This window comes from Limulus polyphemus, unplaced genomic scaffold, assembly GCF_000517525.1.
Source record: "Limulus polyphemus unplaced genomic scaffold, Limulus_polyphemus-2.1.2 Scaffold2705, whole genome shotgun sequence".
NCBI classification, from domain to species: Eukaryota; Metazoa; Arthropoda; class Merostomata; order Xiphosura; family Limulidae; genus Limulus; species Limulus polyphemus.
This window is the reverse complement of record NW_013668315.1, coordinates 15,858-30,682: the sequence shown is the minus strand read 5'-3', so window position 1 is coordinate 30,682 and position 14,825 is coordinate 15,858. Positions and strand designations below refer to the sequence as shown.

The following is a 14,825-nucleotide window of genomic DNA, read 5'->3' as shown; positions in this document are numbered from 1 at the left end:
AGGGGCCGACATGTTGGAATTGATATTGATGCTCTGAAGATGCTTGTTGAGTTTAACCCAAGGCAATACACTTGTGAAATGGTCCAGAAATTGTATGTCTCTCATGGAACAATACATGAAAATCTAAGGAATATGGGAAAACTTCATAAAGAAGGTTTTTGGGTGTTTCATGAACTCTCTGATGATCATTGTTTCCAACGTGTGAATGCTGCTTTATCTCTTCTGGCACGTGAACCATTTTTTGGATAGAATTGTCACCGATGAAGAAAAATGGATTCTCTATGCAAATATTAAATGCCAAAAACAATGGCTCAGTCCCAGACAAAAAAACCACTTCCGACCGAAAAACCTGGACTCCATCCGCAGAAAGTGATGCTTTTCATTTGGTGGGACATCATGGGAGTAATTCATTTCAAACTCCTCAATCCACTGTGAACTGTCAATGCAGAGATCTATAGTCAGGAACTGGAACTTTTAAATCAAGCCCTTCATCAGAAACTGGAAAGGTGTTCTTCTCCACGACAATGCACGTCCACATGTGCCATGTTTGATGCAATACAAGGTTATGGAGTTGGATTGGGAATTTCTCCCCCACCCACCATACATATTCTCTAGATATGGCACCATCAGATTACCATCTTTTTTGTTCACTGCAACACCATCTTAATGGGAAAACGTATGCAAATGTAGAAGGTGTTAAAAAGGACATCGACATGTTTTTTGCTTCAAAGCCAAGTGATTTCTTTAATCTGGGTAATTTCTCCCCCACCCACCATATTCTCCAGATATGGCACCATCAGATTACCATCTTTTTCATTCACTGCAACACCATCTTAATGGGAAAACGTATGCAAATGTAGAAGGTGTTAAAAAAGACATCGACATGTTTTTGCTTCAAAGCCAAGTGATTTCTTTAATCAGGGCATTAACAACCTGATTGCAAGATAAGAATGGAGACTATTTCATTTAAAAATGTTTTATTTTGATATACAAGTTGTTTGGGTTTTTTCATCTAAAGAAAAGCGACATTAATTTCTTGACAACCTAATACACAACTGTTCATTTTAAGTTTAACATGCGAGTATTATTTAGTATATATTGTGTGAGCATTAAAATAATTTTTAGAAGTGACAGTTATAACCAGTTTGCTAACATAATAGTTTATGAATCATTTCTTGCATAGTTCAATTGTTGTGAATTGGCATCATGTTACTTGAACCTTCTGAATTTTTCTCATTGCTTTAAGTGAATATGGGTATATCATAATGTCTTGCAGTTTATAGTAAGTTAGACTGCGTATCAGTTTAGCCGTAAGGGGTAAAATGAGTTTCATAGTTTGTTTGTAATAAGAGAGTAGAGGAGAATAAGTTGTCTCATCAAAGGGTGTTCTAAACGTATTGAACCTGCCTGTGTGGACTATGACGAAAAGGAGACAATTATTTAAACCTCTGGATACAACTGTTATAACCAATAGTGTGATGAATTTATGTACAAAGAGATCATTACTACATAAACTGTTAAATTATAAAACTAAATGTTATTAATATCACTTTATTACTATACATGTATGATCAAGCAAAAAAGTTTAATGAAAATCTATAAAAATTGTGAAACAATGTTCTCAAAGGTTGCCATTGATTATTATTTAGTACTTATAGAAAATAAATGAACTTTTGATAACTATAATTGGTAAATTTAGAAACAACTAGACAGAATATGCTAAAAATAAATATGAAGCCCAATCTATCACTTAGTTCACCATGTGTCACTGAGATGTACTAATTTTGGGGAATTCCACCCCTCACTAGTAACCCTGGACAAATGAAAATCAAAAGAAAAAGACTATCCTTCATATGTTGGTAGAATATATCTCTTATCAATTCTTGAAGCTCTTTACAAACATAGGTTCATATTGGTGAGTTAAAAGACAAGACTGGGTGACTTAACTTACTGACATAAATTCATGAAATAGTAGTTCAATAAAATTTTGAATGCGAGTCAACAAACGTGATGACATGGCCTTTCACCTGTCTCGAAAGGGTTAATGCCACTTTACCTAGACTGAATGTACTCCTTTGTCTCATTTGTCATTGATTAGAAATTCTAGATACTAAATATAATAATTAATGAAGTAAAAAGTGAAAACTTTTGCAAACTTCAATTTTATTTTCCCCTAAGACAGTGATTTTAAAACAGTTTAAATTACACTGTTGAAATAACCAAGGGTGGATTAAGGGTCAGACAGGCCTGGGGATAAATGTTTCTACCAGGTCTATTAAGATGGCAACTAAATACTAAATTAAAAAACTAAACCTCAAGATATGGTTTGGAGACAATGGGAAGATAATACTCACACATTTGCAAGACTCGTCTACAAATTAAAGAACGATATAAGATGTTTGTTGAATAAGAAAAATGGTGCTCTAACACAGACAAAATTTGTATTTGGACAACAAAGCAGAAAGACAGAAAGAAACCACATACACATCAACTCAACAACTAACCCACTAATGCACACACAAACTTAGATCACACCAGTACTCACATAGTAGTAGTAGCAGATCATGTCTTCTAAGCTCTTTTTTTTTTAGCAAGGGCTTTTTTTATCTGTTTGGTGTATGATGGACCATGAAGAGGACTGTGATTTTTAGCCATGTAAAGAACCCTTCACATATTTATGTAAACTATGGTGATCTAATGGAGGCAAGAGGAGATCTCAGGAAAATTCAAACAAGTCATTTTCTATGTAAAAAATTGCCAGTGCATTTAGCTTGTCTTCGCACAATGCTGATCACAGTGTGTTCTTTATCCTTTTTAGCACCCAGAATGATATTTCTCCTGAGCAATTGCTTGACATGAGGCACAAGTACATCCTTAAGATTATTAGGATGTTTGGGAAATTTGATAACAGAAACTAGTCACATATCATTCTCAGCATACTTTGTTCCTTGGATTCTGATAATTTTCCAATGAATCCTGCCTTGCAGAGAGAAGCAAATTGAACAATTTCTTCCTCTGTTCAACTTTCTAAGTCCACAGGATATGTACCAATCATCTTTTTGGTGGCATTATGAAGATCTTCTATAGACATGGACTCTTAAGTTTCATAAAACCCAAATTTGCAACTAATGTTTTCATATGCCACTATTCTGTTGTCTAGTGCAAGTGACAGTTTCTCAATTGTTGTTAAGTAAGTCTGAACTTTATACTGAGTAAAGGGTGAAAAATCAGTCCCCAGTATCACATTCATCCCATGTCATATTTCTTTTACTTGATCTTTTAACCTTACATGTCTCACTTCCTGACAGTTGTTTACACTTTTCCTCATCTTCAGGAAATTAATTTTGCAATTCCTGTATGAAAGTCTTGAGAGATTTCAGTAGATGAGAAGCTGTACTGACATCTATATGGGAGGTTTGTAACGAGAAATTTATCTTATGAAACCTTTCCCAGATAATACTTCATAATTCCCCTCATTATACCTGTTTCTAGTTGTTCCAATTGTAGCATAAAGCTTTTTGAATCTAAGTGCACTAGAGGCTTTTCAGAGTCATAGTTTGTAATGGAAGCAGGAACTTGAGTTACAGCTTTGTACTCCATTTCAAGGCTCACATCACATCTGAATGGGTGCTCCATCTTGTATAAGATAACCTCTTTATCACTGAGAACTCTAGTTTTCAAGCACATCATGCACACACTTCCACAGGCAGGTTGAATCTGAGAAAACCACATAAAGCTACTGCACAAAGGCAAAGAATACAAAAGCTTAAGGAAAACAGTCCACAACACACTGTCCAACACCATTGAGCAAATGAGCACAGCAGGGAACATAGCCTGCAAGGGAGTTCTTCTCTTTAATCAAGGCTTGTATACCAACATATTTACCTCAAATATTGGATGCACTGTAGTAAGACTACCCATGGCAATCTTGAATTCTTATATCATTCTTTTCAAGTAAATTAATGAGAACTCTAGCAAGTTCTGCTGCTGTATGATTGCTTATCAGTAAGAATTTGGCAAATCTCTCTACAGGGCCATTAACTTAAATCATATTTAGAGATTTTCAGTTGATCCACATGGGATATGTCTGGAGTAGAATCAACAGACACTGGGTAATACTCGAATGTTTTAATTTCCTGGTTAATAGAAATGAGAATTTATCTATGTAGGATTTCTATGAATTCATCACAAGCAGTTGACCTTTTCCCTTATTCCATATTTTTTAATGTGTTCAGCAAGTAATGTATTCTACTCAGCCAACAGCTTCAGTATTTTTAAGTGTTTGCCATTATGTAATGAACCAACTACTTCATCAATTTCTTTGAATGCTTGCTCTCTGGATGAATGAAACTTGAACATTGAGAGAATACGCTCTACAACTTGATGCCACTACATTTTTCTCTGATTCCATTTTATCCATTATAGTCTTGACAATTTATTTGCTTTTGATTTTATGAAAAAACAAATTTGGTGATGCAACTTTGATGCAGCAAGTTTGTTTCGCACTGGCTAAAGTTCCTTGCAGTATGTTTCCAGTCAGAGTAACCAATTGTTGTTAGTAATGAAGCTTTCATTGCTACACAGAAGCCATTTTCCTTTAACAGTGAGTAGCAAAGCCAATCTCTTTTAACCTTTTCTCCATTCAACTGATGATGGTGAAAAAAAAAAAGGTCTTTGAGCATTGATGGTTATACTTTTCACCTGGCATCAATTTTGTAAATGCACTGAAATCTGCATCAAAATCTTTCACTTTGCCAGAAACTTGTGTCCATGTCCCTAAGTTAAACAATTGCAATAATTGATTTCTTCCTGTTGGTAGGGGCTTGATTGAGTTTGATGAGGTTGATGGTCATCAGCATTGATAGTCGTAGTCTCTAAACGATTGTTTTCACAGTCTTGGTTTGTGATTATGTTTTCTGCACTTTTTTATTGAGAGTAAGGGTTCAATTTGACAGTCATCAACATCAGGAGATTCAGTGTCTACATTGTTGTTTATCCTATCTTGGTTGGTGAGGGTTTCAGCACTAGAGGACAAAGCCCCTAAGTCTGTTAGCTTCCTAATTTTAGTTAATACTTCTCTAATTTTTTTTTCTTCCTCTTTCTTTGACTTTAGCTTTTTCCAATTGCTTGTGTTTGTACATCTGTATAATAGATAAGATAAACACTTAATGAATAATATGTGTGTGCAAATATACGCATGCTTTTGTGTGTGTGTGTGTGTGTGTGTGTGTGTGTGTGAGAGAGAGAGAGAGAGATGTCAGAGCAAGCTGCCTAATAGTTTCATAACAAATGATTGCATATCATTTTCTGTACTCAACTCAAAAATTTCACATTTTGTACTTGGATGGCTTGCATTCTATACCCTCCAACTAATGATGTTTGTCAAGTTGTCAACGAACTACAGCTGATAAGTAGGGCAATATGAACTTACAAGTAATTAAGGATTTTTACTAGTTGCAAATTCTCTTCAAGAAATTGAGACAATATATGCTAAAAGCTTAAAATACTGTTACTTACCTTGTTAGCAATGACTGAACTCTTTTCTCGAAGCCTTTGAGAATGAAGAATCAAAAAATATAAATATCTCCAACATAGCCTAGCAACTTAAATCTAGTCACATTCTAGTCCTACTGCTTGATCATACAATAAGAAACAACATGTTGGGCACAAGCCACAAGTGAAAAGCCTAGCAACCAACATCATGAAAATGTGGATTGAAGAGACTTTGATTGGCCAAGGTATATCATTCAATTAGCGTGACTAAGTCAAACCAATCTGATCTCAGCACTCTATGTCACATGATAGGCCTACCCATTTCACACACAAACTCTCTCTCTCTTCAAGAAATTAGTAGTTTTGATTGGATTATTTTTATTATGCATTTTCCTAAAAAAAAAAAAGTGAAGACAGGTCTTTTATTTCTTTAATAACAGGCTTTTTTGGGCCTGGTGCTACTGCCCCAATAAACCCAGCCTTAATCCTCCCCTGAAAATACCAAGAAATCACATTAAATATCAACACACTATGACTTAGGTTATTAACTTGGTGTTTCATTATGAGGCAAATTTATTTGATACTAATATATACCAGAAAAAGAAATTAATGAAACTGTTACATAGTGGTTAAAAGGAGCTTTCACTATCTGTGTGTGTGTGTGTACAATTATTAAATTTTTCTGAATACTTGCAAAAAGAAAATTAAATAAGAAAGTAAGATCAAAAATATAAACTTACATAATTTTTCAAGAAGCACTTCCATTCTATCAAGACATTCTTTACTCAAAGAAAATATTTTCTTTGTATCCCTTGTTCTTCCTTCACCTTGGGGTACACCTGCAAACAAAGTCACTTATATAATGATACTTCTTACTTTGTTAATTTAGATAAATCACTTTACAAAACAGAAGGATTGGTTTTAAAGAATATGTAAGCTGGTTATTAATGAATATTTTCATAAGAAAAATCTTTGCAAGCACTTTATACATAATTTTGATAACTATAAAAGATCAAAAACATGTATCAACTGCAAATGTTGAAAAAATACTTAACACAAATATCAGCTGGCTTACCTACAATCACAAATAATTAGTTTTAAGCATAAAATTGCTTAATATACACAGAGGCAAACTCAAGGGGGGGGTATCCAGCCTGGAACACCCTATTTTTTTGACAAGCAATGTTTTTTCCATAATCAAGGATGAAGTATTATAGCTATGGTGATCAACTGACAACTAACACTCCCAACATATCTACCATTATCTTAACTGAATTACCAAGCAAGCTCTTCTATTCCATGTCACTATTATTATTGAAACAACAGCAAATGCAGATGACAATGTAATTATTATAACATCTGTGTTGTATTTTAATTTATAAACGGTTGTGAATTTTTGCCAATACTAAATATATCAAAAAATGTTTAAATGTGTTTTTCTATACAAAATGAGTTTTCAGTGAGCAGCTTACTTTAAAATCACTACCCCACCAACTGAAAATCCTGGATTTGCTCCTGATACACGTAACAACATACAGGTAAACAAGATACAGTTTGAACCTCTGTGACTGTCCTGCACACAAACCTCCAAGAAAAAGTATAAATCAAACCTATCCTACATTTTAAAGAAACAAGCCTCCACTAATGCTAGCAGCATTTCATTTCATAAGCTAATCACTTTTTTAAAATATAAAACTATCTTAAATATAATTTAGCCTATCCCAAATCTTAAATTTGTGCCCTCATATCCTAGACGATCATCTCTTTCTTTTCTCATGAGAAAACATCATCAAAAATCTCAATGTAAATCATAAGATAATCTCTTCAATTTCAGAAATCGTCGTACTAACCACATTCTGAACCCTTTCAAGAAATCAATATCCTTTCTTTAGTAAGAAAACTAACACTATCCATAGTATTCCAAGTGAAGCTAAACTTGTGATTTGTGTTTATATATATATGTATATAGCAAATTACCTTCTCTGACATAATAAAGTAATTTTAGAGCCCACCACAGAAGTAAAACTAATTACTTTATAATTTCCAATGTAACTCTTGACATTCCCCTTAAATATAACAGCAACATTATCACTTATCCAACCTTCTGGCACTTGTCCACTGTCTATTGACTTAAAATGAACAAGAGAGGATTGTATATCATGTACAAAATACAGTCATCATTATCCATGGTCATTACTAGTAGTTTATCTAAATGCAATTAAAGCAAGAAAAGAACAGTAAATCAAATTATGCTACAAGGATCAATGACTCAAGATTATCAAGTGAAATATAATTTCAACTTCATCAAATCACCCTATTTTCAGTTTCAAGATTCCACTTGTCATGTGCGATTGTTTTCATGCTTGATGGAATGCATCTTTTGTAATTTTCATAACATCTGCTCAACTTTGACTTCAAAACAAGAAAGACACAACAAGTAAATACATTTTCTTCTTATGTGTCAAGAATTGATATTTATATCAATTCATCCAGTCAGCAGTCTTGCATTTCTTTAACCTCTGCATTTGTCCTACACAACCCAAGTAATTCTATATTGCCCAACACTCCTTTTAACAAATATAGGGATGTCTGTGGTTGAGAAATGAGCTAATTAGATAAAAAATCATGGAGTATGCATTAGTCCAGTAGAGATGCTCGCATATCACATATAAGCTCTGAGTATGCATTCACCCAGTAGAGATGCTCGCATGTCACATATACCTCTACATTTGTCCCAGACAAAAATTACATTCTCTGTTCTGAAACTCCATGAGAGAGTGTTGCCCTTTTAACATGGATAAGGGTGCCATCTGGTGGCTGATGATGACATGGAAGGTACCTTTCCCAACTCTACACGCTTGTGTGGCATTAGAAATGTTGTGAATGGGCCTACCAATATCACTAAATGTCTCAGCTCCAATGAGGATGGAAATCATCTATGTTTTACTCTTATTTCTTTATGTTTGATGTCTCCATTGCACTCTCCTCATGTTGTTGATCCCACTCTTGGAGACTTCTTGGGTCTTTCTTCAGTTTTCTCCCAAATGCCCACTAACTTCACTGATTGTATGATTCTCTGGCCATTTTTGACATGGATGGAGGAGGGGGGGGGGGGGTACTGTCGCTAGAGTAAATTCTTTCATAATACATGTCTGGACTGCTCCACAAACAACATTCCACTGTAGGAACAGAAAATAGTATTCCTCCTCCTTGTTTATGCTACCACCCATGTCCTACTGTTGACTCCACAGGTCACCATTACCTCTCACAAAACCAACTCTTTTCCCTGAATTAAAGAGCATCAAAGGGAAGGAAGTAAAGAATGCCTTCTTTCTGTGTGTCCTTTAAACTCAATCTTATAAGTCCAATCATTCTCTCATAAATTCAATTTGGCATTATTTTTCAATTATTTCAACAATTAATTAATCAAAATTATGATTAAATCAACTATCACAAAAATAATAAATGTTAACATTTTCTGACACTGAAAATGTCTTTCCGATAGATACCTCTCATCAGAAAAAAGCTTTCTCTATCAGTGCAAAATTCCACTTGCCACTAGCCTCGTTACTGCATACTAACATGCAAATGATCATGTAGTAACCCTCCACTAATAGGAGTGCAACACTACCCCTGTCATAACTAGTGCCCTCTCTAATTATGCACATGTTAATCACTTCGAAATTGGTCATAACTAATTTAAACTGAAAGTTGGGAGGACGGGTGGGAAATGTGAGAGGAGGTAAATATCTATCAGAAATACATTTTCAGTTTATGAAAATGTTAACTTCTGATATAATATCTTACATTTACTCACAAAAAAGCTAGAATCCCACATCGAACTGGTGAAGGTCTGGTGAGAAGACAATTCCCTCTTTAGAAAGCACCCAAAAGAAGATCATGAGAGGTGATAAGGAATTAAAAAAAACACCCCAATGGAGGATTGTACCACTTCTGAGACAGGTATTCTCTTCGCCCTTTAGTAATGTGTCACCAAAATGTAAAGGGCAGGAACTTGGAGGGATCTAAAAAAAATACAGAAATAATGGGACCCCTTGTTGTAGAGTGGCTAGGGTGTGAAAGACCACAAATATTCAACCGCAACCAATACCTGATTGCATCTGAAATGGTACATCAAGTCCGTGGTAGGAAGAGGGTCCTCTACCTTTCACCTCAAGAACATGTACCAGCAGGGAAGAGGAGCTAAGGTACCAAGAACCTGTCTCCGCATGTGCATACCTCCAACAGAAACAACATCAGATCCACTGGGAGCCAACATCCAGCAGCTAGTAAGAGAGCCAAGGTGGGTGTTCCTCTCCAGCCTAAAACCTGGCAGCATTGAACATTTTTCATCCAGTCCACAGTATAATGAGGGTACCCAACCATAGGGGTGAAATGCATGTGACAGAAAAATCAAGTCTAAAACCATATGCCATCTGGAATTGTATCAGGTCCACAGCAGGAGGATAGTCATGCCATCTACACAAGCAGAACTCCACCACCCTACTCTCAACTAAGTGGGATTAAGCACACTCAGGAGGAAGTCTCCATGGTCCACCACCATAGTGGCTAGGAGCTGGTAAATGGTAAGGACTCCCGTACTCCACTGGAAGAAGCAGGACTCAATTTAAAGAAACTTTTCAGGTTGTCCAGAAGGCTGTATTGGTTGTCCAAAAAAACAAATAAAAAACACAAATCCTCAAAAAATAGTCCCATTATGACAATAGTAATGTTCGAAGACCCTAAAAAAGGCCCAATTTCAATAATTTTGATGTTTTTATATCTTACTTATTTATAAAAAGTACAATTAATGTTTAGTTGACAAATTTGCATCTTTATTTAACTAATTTTTGATGCCTTATTTCCTGGGAAGTTCATTACATTAGAGAAAATAAGCCAAAGCCATGCTAATGTTACTTAGTATCTTAAGAAAACAAACAGTCAATGATATTTAAAACTTTTAAACAGAACAGCGATCTTGGCCAATCACATTCAATGTTTTCATTTTAACCAGCTTGGCCTTCCCACTGAGTAAAATACAGCCTGTAGTAAGACTAAACTTGCATCAGAACTTTCACACATACTACTATACAACTGTATACACTCATACTGCTGATATGTATTTTTGTTCATACTTGAAATTTGCATTGACCAGGAAAGAGGCAAAGCTAGCCTTATTTTATTTATTGTTATTTTGTTTCGTACTGATCAAAGCTTTCATAATACTGTTTGCAGATATCATTATGTCTGTTTAATTTGTGGATTTTACAACTTTTCTCATGGTAACTAGTCTTCCCTATTTTCTAGACTCGATTGGTTATGTCTGTCTAATGTTAGCCTTAAGCCTTTTATGTGCCTAATTGAAAATGGGGGAGGGATCATTGTTTCAACTGTGATGATTAACAATGAAAATTTTAAGTTTGATTTATAAATTTGATCATTTTAGTTCTTGCTGAAAGTTTATTGCTAAGAGGTTGAAACAGTCATGTTAGTTTTATTGTTGTAAACATCTATACTAGAAATTATTAATGTCACTAAATATTCACGTTATTGGCATTAATTTTCTATGCAAATTCCTGCCCATCCGAGCATACACATACAAACATCATGCAATACAATGTGTGGTAATAGTTTAACTTTGAGTTTACTTACTGATTAACTATATATATATTTACATTTGTTGAATGTTGATTTAAATACTAAATGTTTTTTACCATTAAAATGTGTGTGCTTGAGAATGATTGCACCAGTTATCAAATTGGTGTGCTTGTTTTAGAAATAAATTTTACTTACTGTAAAAGCTGTAACTTGTAAGAAAAAAAAGTCTGGTAATGTAACTAACTGAGCTATATACACTTTAGTGTGTTACCACACACAATCATTCATGCTCAGTTGAACTCCTTACAAAATTTACATGCAGCTTGTTTATGATAGAAAATTTAGTGACTAAAACAACATTATTAGCCAATCACAAAAGTGAACTTTTTTCTAATGTTTTCAGCCCCTTTTGGTGGATTGTACCAACATTTCTCTTGCACAAAGTACAATCTTTTTTTAAACAAACAAGAGGGAATCCTCAATAGCTGTGGCACTTGAAATTCTTTTAGGCAGGAGGATTAGAGTAAATTAATCTATGAGACTTTTTCCTTTTTATTAGCTATATTTTTGTATGTCAGCAATACCAAGTGTGGGGCACACATTTACACAATTCAATTTTATTACTCATCAGGATCTCTACCAGCCTACCTCAAATTGAAATTCTTTTAGGCAGGATTAAAGTAAATTAATCTATGAGACTTTGGGCATGGTCAAATACATCATTTGAAAGGGTTTGACCTTCTTAGTCCAAAACTGTAATTAGATCTCTAATCAGTCAAGACATGACAGAGCTATGAGCTAAAAGTATGTACTTGAAAAAAATACAAAAAACTCAGAGCCATTCTATGAGCCACTATGCTACAGCTAAAACATGGACCAAAAGATATTTTTGTGGGGGTTCAAGTTTGAGTTCATAGTTAGGGAATATACCTAGGGATGATTTTGGTCAAGGATCAGAGTCAATATTATGTGTTTAAGGTGGGCACAGATAAATGTACAGTAGAGTTCAATGCTGTTTTGAATAAGGGTCTGTTCCTGGGTGCTAGCCACCCATTGAACATGAGGATTTAAGTAGGTCATCCGAGGAAGTTTTTAGTCATCTCAGATGACCATTAAAATCAAACCCTGATAAGAGGGGGAAAATATTGCATTGGAGAGTCTGGAGGATACAGCACCAGATAAGGTGCAATAGGTTACTGCAAAATCCTATTTTGAAATGAAGATCATTCCTAATTTATGCAATTGAAGGAGCTCCGTGGATGGACAGCAATCACCTTCTACTTTACTCATGCTTGTTCACGAGTATATGATCCAGGATAGACATATGTATGATGCAAAACACCACAAGGAAGAACCTACTAGCTGTCTTGTCAAATATTCCATCTCAATGGTTGGCATTATTGACCATATTGGCAGTAAAGTGAGGATTTAAGAATAAGTATACCTGGACAGGTATCACTCCCCAGAATGGGATCCAATATAGAAGAAGAGTGCGACCCTATCAGGACAAAGAAAGAAATTAATAAATATACCAACTCATAGTTGAACTGATGTGTGTAGTATAGCTACAGGAACAATGTGATACCTGGATGAGGATGAAATAGACACTGAGTGGGGTTAATGGTAGATGAACATGTTGGGTGAGGTCTACCTGCCAGCTTGAATGATTTCCCTCAAATGATAACATAGCTGAGTAGTCAGAGAAAGGTATGATATCTAATCTGATGTGATAACACCTCTAAAACAAACTGTACAGATAAATGGCATAAGGAACAAGTTTGAATAAGTTTCAGGTAAAGGCATAGAGAACAACAGTAAGTTTTCAACTAGGAGTAGAAGATGAGGAGGTTGAAGTATCAGGAAAGAACTCCAATAAAAACTATCTAAATCATCTCAATCTTGCCCAGGTTCACCAGATAAAGAAATATCAGGTCTGGGTTACATGATAGACCCAAACTCCTGTTAAAAGACTGTGACCCCCACAGCCAGGAGTGTAAGGCTGGAGCCTGAGACACAGCAGGTTAAAATGTTGTAATATTCATCAGTACAGAAGTAGTGATAGTGGAGTGAAGTTCAAAATAAATAAGCAACAGTGAGATTATCACTGTATAAAATGAAGCAAAAAAACAACTAAGTTGTTTAATATACAGCTAGAAAATGATAAACATAAAGTAAAAACATGAATGAAAATTAACACTACTGTGCCAAATCAAGAAATGAATATTGGGTTCTACCATATAGAGGGAGCCAGCTGTGACAGAAAAGTGTCACACTCCTATTGGTGGAGGGTTATCATATGCTTATTTGCATACTAAAATGCAGCTGAGCCATGTAGAGATGTGGGATAGTGGAAATTTCAAGGCTAGTGGGAAGGAAAAAAAATCTGAGCATATAGAGAGCAGCACTAAAGAAGAAAAGCTAGTATGTGAGGTGTGATATCGTATTGGAATGCGTCTGGTTAATATTCCAGGAATCGGGTTGAGATTTAAAAATTAGTTTTCTATTTGCTGAAGAAGACTAAGAGCAGGATATCCTTGACTGTACAAAAGGCTCCTTGGTGTGTCATAATTTATTATAAGGAACCCAAGCTTCTCCACTAACACCCACTCTGAGGCTGATGTTCACCAACAGAGTTACAATGCAGGGCTCAAGCCCAGATATAATTCCTATCATGGACATCACAATGTCCATCAAAAAAAAATATCCCTGCTAATCACTCATTCAACCAGTGCACTCAACTCAAATATTTTTGCTTCAAATCTGGGATGATGAAAATACTTCTGAAAATGCTTTAAATATACATTATTAAAGAAAAGTAGATTTTTTATATCATACAGAATTACCCAGTAGTTATTCGAAAAAAAACAACCTAACAATGAATTGAACTTACCATTCTTTGAAAGATCTTCTAGCAAGTAAGTGCTAAGAGTATTAACACTCTCCAAATATTTTCTGTAAGCTACCTATTGTAGAAGAAATTAATATACATTGTTAAGAACATGACCATACATGTAAGGCAAAGGTTTTCTTTCAGAATTTGTTGTTGTTTTTTTCTTTTGAAGGGTGGGTCATTTTATTTTCCAATTGATGTGAAGCATTCAAGTACCAAAAGTACAACATGTCTACATGCCTCTGGTTGTATTCCTAAAAATTTTTGAAAATGCATGCCAAAAATAACCTTCAAATTTACAAACAACCTGGGTGAGAATGGTAAAGATTATGTTTAAGGGGAAGTTCCCTTCCTGCCATATGGAAAGAAAACCCATGCATGGCAAAAGTTATCATTTAACTATCCAAGTTTATTTCACAAAATACACAGTTTAACCATTCAAATTATTTCATCAACTCCTCAGCCTGTAAAACTATAAAATGATTTCTTTTATGGGAAAGATGAAAAATAATTCAGATATTTAGTTTTTTTACTCTAGAAAACTTCCACATAGTAAGCAACATAGAAGACAGTTTCAAAATTATAATGTTTCTTAGTATAATAATATTAAAATAGATGAAAATCAGAAGAAGTTATGAAATACATGTACAAACTGCACTTAAAAACCTTAGAATTTTTACATATTGCTCAACCAATTTTTATCAAATTTTTTTTAAAATTAAATCACAACAAAAAAACTTGTAATTTACAAAAAAAATCATTGTGCCACATCAAATTACAAAATGATTTAGTGCAAGATATTACTAAAACAACTTCAGTTCAATTAGTTCATAATTACCTTATG

At 34.6% G+C, this 14,825-nt stretch overlaps 1 protein-coding gene across 1 annotated transcript in view; it reads right to left on the bottom strand.

Moving 5' to 3' along the window:
* LOC106467681 (VPS9 domain-containing protein 1-like) overlaps positions 1-14,062 on the bottom strand; it is a 78,557-nt gene extending 64,495 nt beyond the window's left edge. Inside the window, exons 1-2 of the mRNA XM_022395888.1 lie at positions 13,982-14,062; positions 6,234-6,332 (exon numbers count right to left, since the gene is read on the bottom strand). Coding sequence (XP_022251596.1) covers positions 6,234-6,258 — 25 coding nt within the window. The 5' untranslated portion in view covers positions 6,259-6,332; positions 13,982-14,062. The remainder of the gene's footprint in view (positions 1-6,233; positions 6,333-13,981) is intronic.
* Between the last annotated feature and the right edge of the window lie 763 nt (positions 14,063-14,825).